The 12,845-nt window shown below is 32.4% G+C and overlaps 1 protein-coding gene across 1 annotated transcript in view; it reads right to left on the bottom strand.

The window, feature by feature from the left end:
• The window catches only part of RSRC1 (arginine and serine rich coiled-coil 1), a 295,687-nt gene that overhangs the window by 142,363 nt on the left and 140,479 nt on the right, over positions 1–12,845 (bottom strand). The window contains exon 4 of the mRNA XM_036242873.1: positions 3,566–3,617. Within this exon, the coding sequence (XP_036098766.1) occupies positions 3,566–3,617 (52 nt within the window). The remainder of the gene's footprint in view (positions 1–3,565; positions 3,618–12,845) is intronic.

The following is a 12,845-nucleotide window of genomic DNA, read 5'->3' as shown; positions in this document are numbered from 1 at the left end:
CTATAAAATATACAAATCTCTCATACTCCATATAAAAAAAAAATCCTGTTTTGGCTAACCAAATTGCTCAAGGTCATAGAATGAGTAGGAAGCAGACTTAGGACCCTTCTGGTAGTCATTGCCATCTCTCTGGAGAAGAACTGAAGCATGAGACCAATTAGGAGGTAATGGATTAACCTTTGGGTGCAGTTTTTGGCATCTAGACTAAGAAGATGACAGTAGGAAAAATTATAAAGTCATAAATATAAAAATATTCAAAATAAGAGTCATTAATTCTAAGTGAATGATTGACTATCCAGAAGTAAAAAAAATTCAAGGTTTTGGGTCTTAAATAGAAGAATGATAAAAGTATTTTTAAAAAGAAAAGAAAAAAAAATCATGGCAAAAATAACTCTGTAATTGGATTTACTCACTATCATAGAATAAATCATTAGCTGAAGTTACAACTTAGATTCTATTTTTAAAATTTATATAATTTTGGCCTGGCCGGTGTGGTTCGGTGGTTGAGCGTCGGCCCATGCACCAAGTCAATGGTTCAATTCCCGGTCAGGGCACATGCCCAGGTTGTGGGCCAAATCCCCAGTGGGGGGCACGCAGGAGGCGGCCAATCGATGTTCTCTCTCATCGATGTTTCTATTTCTCTCTCCCTCTCCCTTCTTCTCTCTCTAACATCAATAAAGGAAAAAATAAAAAGTAACCTTAGATATAACTTTAACTGTTAATAAGCAAGATACATAAAATTGAGTTTCTATTGCAATTTGGCAATGACATTGAAAAAAGATTCTATATAAACCTGAAGAGTTAGCATAGAAAAGTATAAAAAAGTATCAGTTAAGTGCATATAAAATATAATTATAAATACAATAAAATCTGATTTCAAATTCATGTTTGGTACAATATGCATGACACCCACAGTTACATTTTGCTTAATGTTATTTTACTCCTTCAAAATCATTAACACTAATAATCATTGCCAACTGTTCTAAATATATCTTATTTCCAAATCAGTAACATTATTAACATTCACTAATAAATCAATAACAATGTGATGGTTATATATAAAACTTTCTTCTGGAACCCAATGTTAGAGTAAAAGACTAAGTCTAATCAGCAAGTTTCTATATATAAGCCTTATCAACCAGATTGTGGTAATTATAAGGCTGAAATAAAACCTGTCTCAAGAATCCAACATACAGCCTTGTCTTTCTCTGCACCCAATTTTAAGGACCCAAAGTCAAAAGTGATTTGCCTGGAATCTCAAGTAAACTCTAATGTGACAGAATGGGCACTACCAGACCTTCCTATCCACCCACCTCAATCTTAGGACTATGCTAGACTCTAACTGCAAGCCTTACCAAACTGAGCTCAACTTCTTTTATTCCCCCCTTTTTATTTGTTTACTTTTAACAATACAATGAATACCCTGAATTCATCACTGAAACAGAGATCTGGAACTTCGACAATAAGTTCTATATTTGCTTATATGCTCCTTCCCTATCCATCCATCAGCTTACCCTCTCCAGGCCACAAGTTCTCATTAAAATCAGTCCTAGATGGTTTTCCAAGTGGTATATAATACATTATATCATATTATAAAGCAATATATTCATCAAACTGGCATCAATAAGCAAAGTCCGGTAAAAAATGGTTACTTAACCATGGCAATAAAATGTAGCCCAGTTCTTTTGTAAAACAATTTAACAAAAATGTATAAAAAGCTGCTCTAAAGATTAATACCCTCTAACCTCATAAACTCATTTCTATATAACCAATACCAAGAAAATAATCTAAAAAAAGAAAACAATTTGCAACAAGATGTACATCACAGTGTTATTGATAAGAGGAGAAAGCTGGAGAAAACATATATTCAATAAGAAGAAATTAATAAATAATGCTACATCTTGCTAAGGTCTGTCCTTTGCTTATCCAGGCCAATATACATTTTTAAATTTGAAAACTGTCATAATATTTTGAAAGTTTCTCAAATACACAGAACCTAGCTTTTATCCTTAATAGAATTTAATGCTAAATTTTGAAAAACAAAGAGTGACAGCTGGGACTGATATAAACAAGTTATACACTGTGAGGTTTGGACTGTCAGATGTGTTTTATAATATGCTTCGAAATCATATTAAAAGATCAAGAAATAAAAGAAAACTGTATAAAACTATGAAATGCAATTCTTTATTGTTGTATTGATGAAAAAATATTTTCTGGACTAAGCACCATAAATATTTTCCTTTAAAGCAAGAGTTTGTCAAAACTCAAATTATAAACTAAAAAATATTTTTCAAAGCAAAATACCACTAAAGAATGAATGTATATTATGTAAATGACAGAGAATCACACTAACTAGCTTTATCCTAAAGTATAAAACATTATAGCAAGCAAAATTTTAATGTATCATGTTTTCTATATAAGTAAAGATAAAATGAAAGGTTAATACACAAACTATAAGTGACTTTTAAAGTAATATGGAGGGGGTATAGAGATTTATAGTCAAAATACTAATTTTTATCCTTATGTGGTAAATAACTTCTATTAGGGATTTATGAAGCTAGTATATCATATATACTGGTGTTCCCAGTCTTTAGACTCTGAGCATTCTGGGTTGGAATGCTACAAACAATTGCAAGAAATCCTTAAATCATATGCACATATATATTTTCTCAATCAAGGAATACAAAAAAACAACTACTGTCATTTGGTAGTCTGAAATTACTTTTGATGGCAAAACAAACTTCTCATTTTACAATTGAGAATTATGAACTCTTTATAGGTTTTTAAAAAGTAAGTAATTCTTTAAAATATGTACTACTCTGGTGACATTATTCTAAACTTACCTCATGCTTGATCTTGACAACTTATTACTTGAATAAATTATACACATTTTTGAAGAGCACATTAAGATTCAGAGTAAAATATCAGTACTTTATATTTTTTTAAAAGGTAAAGCATGTAATTGCTACATGAATGTGGGTATTATATCTAAAATCAAAGTCGGAGCACTATGGTATCATTGAGAAATAAAACATATAGTATTTTAAGATTAGGTGGTATCCGGAACTAACAGACTAATGAATTAGTAGAATGTAATTGGAGGAACTAAACGACATTTACTTTGTTCCTCTGGCTCACTGAAAACTTCAATCTAAAACTCATATCTTATACAATTAAATCAAAATAGATCATAGTCTTAAATCTAAAATGTAAAAATATAAAACTTTCAGGAGAAAAATCTTCATGATGTGAAGTTAGCCAAAAAGTTCTTAAACATTCCACAAAAGTACTATCCATAAAAGACAAACATCAATAAATTAAATGTCATCAAAATTAAAACAGAAATAAAGCACATTTTATAAATAAAAGGGTAAAGAATAACCTTTTAGTACTATACTGCAGCAATAACTATTTAAGGTAAAATATGGCCAGACATATAATCTATATCTCATAAATTTGTGAGGATATATGAAAATAGGTGTTTTGCTTTTTGTCCCACCTTATAAGCATGCCAGGATTTATTTTAAGCTTTTTCATTTAAATAAAGTTAATCATCAATACTTACCAGCAGCTTCAAGAACCAGCTGTAGTCTGGCTCTGGCCTGTTCAGCTGGTGGCTAAAAACCAATCATAACAGACATTTACAGGTCAGTTTTAATAGATAGAGCTTTAAATTAATACATTGTTATGTGAACATCAGAAAATTTAGAGAACTTTATTGTAACCAATATTAACACCCATCCACATTTTAACACAATTCTATCTTAGCAGCTCTACCAATCTGCCCTCTCGCCTTAGTAATCAAATCAAACTTTTCATTAATATGATTACATTTTTTTCATTTTTTGTTTACTACCCAACACTGTATCAATCAGCAATAGCCTAAATAACTGAAACTTAATAATGAGGCAAACCCACATATTTAACAACATATACTCTTTGCTAGCATATGGAAACATGTGAAGTATGACCTATTAGAATTTAAATCACAACCTGAAGTCCAATACTTCAGGCAAGTCATATCCTAAAACCAAATCTTTTCTGTTCTCTTAATTGTATTGGAAAAGAGCAATTGTAATGAAGACAGGACACAACACAAGTTTGTGCTTTCCATTCCTACTGACTATCTAAAATTGTTCTTTCAATAAACCTTGATTTTATACGATAAGGCCGAAACAAAACTACTTTCCCACAGTGATCTTATTCTGAGATTTTGGGATAATGTGCTGATAGTAGTCAAACTATAACATGGGTGTATCAAGGCTATGATTTTTATGAAAGACCTGTTAAAAAGTGTTTTTAATACTTACAACTATACAATACATTTATAAAGATGTCAGCAAGTGGCTAAACAGCCTCATGTTTATATACGAGACCATCATTTGAGAATTAACATTTTACAAAATATATAACAATATTTTGCTAGTTGTGAAAAAAGCAGCTTAAATGAGAAGAATTTAAAAATTGGATACGGAAGGATGTTGTGCTCAGAAAAGTTTAAGAATTTGAATGGTGTTTTTGAATAAAGTGTAGGAAATAGGACGTGAGAGTAGTAGATGAGATGGGAGGGAAGGCAGGGAGAGTCCTTTATATCAGAGAACAGAGGCTGGTAAACTGTAACCCTGGACCAGGGGTTGGTTTTATAAATAAGTTTTATTCGAACACAGCCATGCCCATTTATTTATATGTTGTCTATGGTTGCTTTTGTGCTCAACTCAACAACAGCAGAGTCAATTATTTGTGGCAGGAAACTTATGCTGGCAAAGCCTAAAATATTTACCATCTGGACCTTTAAGGAAATGTTTGCTGACCCATGCCATAGAAGATGGAGAGACTTAGAAGAATTTGAAACAGCAGGATGATGAGATGAGATCTGTACTATGATACACCATTCTAGCAATACACATGAGGATGAACTGAAAGGACTGTGACCAGAGGCAAGGAGCACGGTTAGGGAACAATGAAAGAATTCCAGGGGAGACAGTATGAGGGCCTGAGGTGGAGCAGTAACTGTAAGGTTGGAGAGGAAGAACTAGATTTGAGAACTATTTCATTGGTGACATGTTCGGATATGAGAGAAGCAGGAGTTGACAAAAGGCTACTTTATGTCATCGTTTATAAAGAAAGTATAAGTGTACTTTATAAAGTACTGAAAATATGTAAAATCAAATTAAAATATCACAGCAAAATATCAATAGAAGACTGTGACATGTACAGAATATAATTTCTCTAACAGTTATAAATTAAACTGCATATAGGGGCCAAACAGTTAATATAAACATTTATGACGATAAAAGGCAAATGACATTTGACCTCAGTATCAGGGAGCGTGGAGAGGGTAGGAAACTCTGGAGCACATGGTCCAGCCAAAGGATGCAGCTGATACTCAGCACTGTTGTCATGCAGAGATGCAAGTACAGGGTGACAAAATTTATTGATTTTTCATGAGACTAACTCACCATGAAGACCAATATTGTGGGGAACAAACAGTACTTCTAAGAGAAGGGTTCAATCCTAAAACAGTTTGTGACCTCTGCATCTACTTAATATACACAATTGAAATGAATACTTTGTGCAATATAACATAACTAGAATGGCAAGACGAAATTGATATTCTTACAAGCAGGTCCCAAAAAAGCTAAGAATTATAAAGCATACATTTCAGTGTGTCCTAGTAAGCACTGTCCTTTGACAGAAAAAATGATAGACATTTTATTGGTTAATATATATTCATGGGAAAGTTTTATGTATTTCATAAGGAAATTTTTTTTAACAATTAAGAAATATTGAAGACATAGAAAAATATACAAAATGAGTGCCCACATCTAAGACAGTATTGTTGACGTCTCCTACCCCACAACTCCCCTCCCTGCATAGCAGCTCTCTCTCTCCCATTTATAACCTTGATCTTGAAAATACAGTGATTATCATTCCTAGGGAAAGATTCTTAATGGGTGATGTTTATGATAAATAACCTGTTAAGACATATTTATATTTCCATTAATTCCTTTAACAATCTATAATATAGGGTTTATATTTCAAAGATAAAGAAAACTGGGGAATAACAGCAGTTTAGTAACTTGCTTCTAGTAGTAAATGACAGACTGAAAAATCAAGATCCTGATTCAAATCTCAGGATCCTTCTAACTAAATCAATAGGATATTCATAAAGTCAAAGCAATAAATTTCATAGATTTAAAAGAACTAGGATAGGTTTCTTTTATTCTGTTCAAAAGGAAAATCTGTCCAAAATAATACATATGTCTCGGTAAATAAAATATAATTCCATTTTAAATATATTTGTCTATATAAATATAACTTGCTAAATTGTATTTGTAAAATATAGGGATCAATTCCAACTATGGGGATAAAAATACGCTATTAGATTCACCAGACTTTTAAAAGTAAATTATATTTTATAAATACTTTTACTCTTAAAAATATGTGATTCATTTCTCAAGCATGAGTTTCATTTCTCAAGCATTTTTCTCGAATAGGGAATTCAGATGTGAGTGTTCGCCCACTTTCTGTCCATCTGCAAGTATCTTACTTTTACTCTGACTGGTGAATAATTTGAATGGAAATGGAATTCCTGGTTGCAGTCTTTTTCTCAGTTGCCTGCCCCTCAAATCTTTCCCAAGGTCCTAGAGTTTGTTCTAGGAGAGGAAAAGCATCACAGCAGGTCTCTAGCTGAAACTCTCCAGGACTCATCATACTAAGCAGGCTTAGAATGAAAATAACTTTAGGGTTTGAGTGGCAACATTTCTAATGCTTTAGCTATTTTAAAGTATATGAGACCCCAGGAATTAGCATGAATTCCATCTATAATTGGTAAGTGGTACTAATGTTATTCCGAACCAGAAATTAAACATTATTCAATAAATAACAATACCAAATACAAATGCATGGAATACAGCAATTTTCAGTATAAGAATGATACAATGAGGACATAGTTAATAACACAATGTCACAATTATATTGTATACTTACAGAGAAAAAATATATTCCATTAAAAAATATTCCGTACATGCAAATTAGTGCATAATTAGATAAATATCTAGCAACAAAATAGAATTATAAGAGAATGTAAATGTTTCCTTAAAAAATAAATTTTAGCATTGACAATAACAGAACAGTGAGAACAGTATGAAATTTTACTCTAAGTTTTTAAAGGATGTATTAAAGTTAAAACATTGTGTTATGGTATAATATCAAAAATACATATATTAGTATAGATACTATTCCATAATTTTAATTCATTTAAAGAAAAGTGTACTTCTGCTAGAAATTCTTATTATAAAAGATTTACAAAAAAATGTTAAAGGGTCTTCTTTATGTAGGAAAGAAAAGGTCATAACCAGAAATAAGAAAATATAGGGTTTAAAATTTCTAAATTCATAGGGGTCCATTTGGGGGGAGGGGAGGTTGGTAGTCTTTCTATTGCCATGCAGTCTCCAGAACTGCCCTGCTCCCTCCCCTCCCCTTGGTAGCCGCGTATTTGTAAGCCCTAGTTTTAGAGAAGAGTATCCACTTTCTCAAGACAAAACAAAAGCTCCTAAGATGAAACCAAAAGATAGGGCAGTTTCCTAATGGCTTGTGGATGTGACCATCCTCAATGTCTAGACTTTTTCCTTCGACTTTAGATTTACTCTTATTGAGTCCAATCCCCTGAGTCCTTTATAAATAGACTGCATGTCTAGATTCTCAAAACACTGCCAAAGCTAAAATCCTTTAAGCCATGAACATATGAAAAAAAAAAAAAGGAGACTCTCCTTATATAAACCAGTTTATACACTAAACTATTTAAACTTTTTGCTCACCCTTCTCACTTCCATTATATATTCAGCTCCCTGAACCCCTGATAACCACTATGAGAATTCTGGAAGTTGACAAAGACATAGTCATTTTAGTGGCCAACAACAGCTTACAGGTTGTTAAGGTCAGAGAAGCAGAAAGTCTGAAATAAAGACTATGGGCTGGTTTGGCTCAGCAGTTAGAGCTTCGGCCTGCGGTCCAGAGAAACCCTGGTTCGGTTCCTGCTAAGGGTACCTCAGTTACAGTTTTGTCCCCGGCCCTGGTTGGTCATGTGGGAAGGCAGCCACTCGAAGTGTCCCTTTCACGTCGATGTTTCTCTCTCTCTCTTCCTCTCTCTCCCTCCCACTCTATCTGAACAAAAAATGGAAAAATGTCCTTGAGTGAGGATAAAAAATAATAATAATAATAAAAAAAAAGACTATGGCTTGGCTAAGAAAGAACTTAAACCCAAGAACAAAATTAGACTAGCAACATTTCATAAAATCAAAATTAGGATTGAATTATATGGTTTTCAGTGATTACTCTTAATTTCACATTATCATATACTTTTTATACATACATACGTGTGTGAGAGAGAGAGAGAGAGAGAGAGAGAGAGAGAGAGAAAGAGAGTAAGAGAGAGAGAGAAAGAGAGAGAGGGAGGGAGGGGGGATTCTGGGAAGCTGGTGCAGTAGGAAGCACCAGGAATCTGTCTGATGGAACTATTTTGGAACGTTGGACTCTGCTGAAGGCTTGCAACTACTCAGGGAAGAATTAGACTGTAACCTGTGGTTCATTTTGGTCAATTTCAGCTATTAGTCCAATAGGAGCTTCCCTTCCCTTAACCATGTGGCAGGTAACTTACACACTTGTTCCTGGAGCAACCTGCACACAGCACAAGTGTTGGCAAGGATGTAGAAACTGGATCCCCTGTGCAATGTTGGTGGGAATTAAATTGGTATAGTCACAGCATGGCAGTTCCTCATAAAATTTAAAAATATAATTACCACATAATCTAGCAATTGCACATCGAGTACATACCCAAAAGAACTGAAAACAGGGTTTTGTTTTTTTTTAACAAGGTCTTGATATATTTGTAGACCCATGTTCATAACAGCATTATCACAATAGCTAAAATGTGAATGCAACCCAAGTGTTCACTGATGGATGAATGAATAAGCAAAATATGGTAAATATATACGTACAATGGAATATTACTCAGCCTTAAAAATAAAGGAAATTCTATAATATACTACAACATGAATGAATATTGAGGACATTGATTCATAAAAAGATAAATACTGAATGATTCTACTTATATGAGGTTATTTTGTCAATATCATAAAGACAAAGTATAATGGTGGTTGCTTAGGGGGTTGGGGGAGAGGGAAATGGAAAGTCATTGTTTAATGGGTATAGAGTTTTTCAGTTTTACAAGCTGAAAAAAGTTATGGGGATGGATGGTGGTGATGGTTGCACAACAGTACGAATGTATCTGATACCACTGAACTATACACTTAAAAATGGTTAAGACAGCAAAGTTACTACAATGAAAACAAAATTAAAATTACACATACACGTTGACCTTTACCCTACTTATAGGAATTGGGTTATTGGAGCCCCCTATTTGAAGAGAATATACAGATTAAATATTTCAGATCTTGTAATAGACAAATGGTGTTAGAGTACTATTTAGGCCCTCACGGAGTCTTGTCTTTACAATCAATTTTTTGAAATTAATTGCTTTCATTTGTTCAAAAGCTTTATGAACCACCTCTTATGTACAAGGTAACCTGCTAGAAGTTGAGGATAAAAGGATAAACAGATTAAACTTCTGGTTTCAAGTATCTAATAGTATAATAAGAGGGATAAAAATAATTAACTACTATTTACTAAATGTCTACATTATGCCAAACGTTTGTAATTTCTATCTTAAATTTTTTCAAAGGGCTTTATTGAGGTATAATGGAACTACAATAAATCGCACACACACTTAAAGTGCACAGTTTGACAGGCTTTGACATACTCATACAGCCATGAAGCATCACTATTACTAAGATAATGAGCATATCCATTACTCTAAACTTCTCTACATGTCCCTCTTTAACTCTCCCATGACCTTCTATGCCTCCACACCATTTCCCAGCCTTCTGGCAAACACTGACCTGCTTTCTATCATTACATACTATCTTGCATTTCCTAGTATTCTGTATAGATGAAATCATATGACATGTACTCTTTTGTGACTGGCTTTTAAACGCAGTATAATTATTTTGAAATTCATCCATGTTGTATGTATATCCGTATTCATTCCTTTTTATTGCTGGGTAGTATTCCATTATAAGGATACACTATAAGGTTTATGCATTCACCTGCTGACAAACATTCAAATGATCTCCAGTTTTTGAGCTATTATTAAAAAAATACCATAAACATTCACATAAAACTCTTTGTATAAATAATATGCTTTCATATCTCTTGGGTAAATAGCTATAATTGGAATGGCTGAGTCATAAATATTATGTTTAACTTTTAAAGAAATTACCAAACGGTTTCCAAAGTGGTTTTTCATCCCCACCAGTAATGTATAAGAGTTTCAGTTGCTCCACATCCTAGTCATGACTTAGTACAGTCAGTCTTTCTAATTTCAAAATTCTAAGAGCTACCTCACTGTGGTTTTAATCTATATTCCCCTAATGATTAGTGGTGTTGCGCATCCTTTCATGTGACTAATTATTTTCCATATATCGTCCTTGCTAAAATGAGTTTTTAAATATTTTGCCAATCTTTTAAAAAATATTTTTTATTTTTAAATCAGTTGACATACAATTCTGTATTAGCTTCAGGTGTACAACCCTATGATTAGACATTTATATAACTTACAAAGTGATCACCCTGATAATCTAGTACCCATCTGATACCATTTATAGTTATTACAGTATTATTGACTATATTCCCTATGCTGTACTTTACATTCCCATGACTGTTCTGTAACTACCAATAGGTACTTCTAAATCCCTTCAGATTTTCCACCCATCTTTCCAACCTCCCTTCCATCTGGCAACCTTCAAAATGTTCTCTGTATCTATGAGTGAGTTCTGTACTGCTTGTTCATTTATTTTATTTTTCGGATTCTACATATAAGTAAAGTCATCAAGCATTAATCTTTCTCTGACTTATTTCCTCAGAACAATATCTTGTAGGTCCATCAATTTTTTTTTTTCTATACATGCCCCAAGCTGGAACCGAACCTGGGACTCTCTGGTCCGCAGGCTGATGCTCCAACCGCTAAGGCAAAACGGCCAGGGCCCATCCATGTTTTTATAGATTCTTTCACCAATGTTTTAATGAACTGTTTTCTTATTGAGTTTTTAGAGCTTTTAATTATAATAAAAGTAATTGTGCATATATGGGATTTACAAAACAGACACATACAGAATTAAATATTTATATTTATTTATTTTCTGGATAAACTCCTCCCACTGAGTGGTTTTATTTTTTTATTGTCTTAAGAGTTTCTTTTGTAAGGCAGAATTCATTTTGATGAAATCTAATTTATTAATTTCTTCTTTCATGAATCATGCTCTTATGATATTACAGCTAAGAAATTTCTACCTAATCCCAATTCACAAGGATTTGTCCTATGGTTACACCTAGAAGTTTTATAGTTTATGTTTACATTTAATTCTATAACATACATTTAGTTAATTTTTTATATAATACAACATATACACTGAAAAACGTTTTTTATATGTTCCAACACCATCTGTGGAAAACTACCATTTTCCATGCAATTGCCTTTGCACCTTTAAAAACCATTCGCAGATATTTTAGACTCTACTCTGTTCCATTGATCTATCAATCTTAATATTGATACCACACAGTCTTGAGTACTATAATTTTATATTAACTCTGATTTTAGGTAGAATAACACATCCAACTTCTTCCTTCTTTTTCAAAGTAGTTTTGGCTCTTCTATTTTTCACATCCCAAATTTTAGAATAAATTTATCATTTTCTAAAAAAACAAAAAGCCTGTTAGGATTTTGCATGAGATGGCGTTACATCTAAATATCAATTCGAGGAGAAAGAACACATTTACAATATTAAATTTTAGCATGATATATATTTTCCCATCTTAACCTTATATTTGAATGTATTTTTAATAGGTATCACATAGTTGGATCTTGCTTTTTTAATGCAATGTGAAAAACTCTGTCTTTTAATTGGGGTGTTTAGACCAATTTAGAATTAATGTAATTATCAATCTACTATATTGCTGTTTATTTTCTATGTGTTCCATCTGTTCTTTGTTTCCTTTTTCTTCCTTTTCAGCCTTCTCTTAAACTGAGTAGTTTTACAATTCCATTTTATATTCTTTGTTGGCTTATTAGCTATAACTCTGTATTATTTTGGTTGCTTTTTTTTTTTTTAGAGCAGCTTTTCCTTATTGTTAAAAGTATTACAGATGTCCCTCCTTTTGCCCCCATTAGTATACATCTTTAACATATCACTCTCCGTCTTTATTATATCACTTCATATATACTATAAAATCTTATAATATACTCATTTCTCCTCTGCCAGTCTATTATTATCATTGCTGCCAGATATTGTTATAAGCCCCATAATACATCATGTTATTTAAACAGTTATTGTTTAAAAAAAAAATCTATCTACCCATGTAGTTATTTCAAGCACTCTATTCTTTTATGCCAATCCAGGTTTCCATCTGGTATCATTTTCTAATGCCAAAAGGACTTCTTTTGACATTTCTTATAAAGTGGGTTGTTTGGTGATAAATTCTTTCTATTTTTGAATGTCTTACCCCAAAAAAATAAAAATAAAAATCTTCATTTGGCCTTCATTTTTTAAAGATATTCTCCCGGAGTACAGAATTTTAGATTTATAAAATTTTTCTTCCATTATTTTAAAGATAATGCTTTACTGTCTTGTAGTTTGCATTGCTTCTGATGAGAAATCTGCTTTCATAATTATCTCTGTTGCCTCATACATGGTAACAATGAGTATTTTTATTCTATTTGCCTTCAAGAT

This window comes from Molossus molossus, unplaced genomic scaffold (assembly GCF_014108415.1).
Source record: "Molossus molossus isolate mMolMol1 unplaced genomic scaffold, mMolMol1.p scaffold_m16_p_5, whole genome shotgun sequence".
In the NCBI taxonomy this organism is placed as follows: Eukaryota; Metazoa; Chordata; class Mammalia; order Chiroptera; family Molossidae; genus Molossus; species Molossus molossus.
The sequence above is the reverse complement of the archived record's forward strand: the minus strand, read 5'-3'. Positions and strand labels throughout refer to the sequence as shown.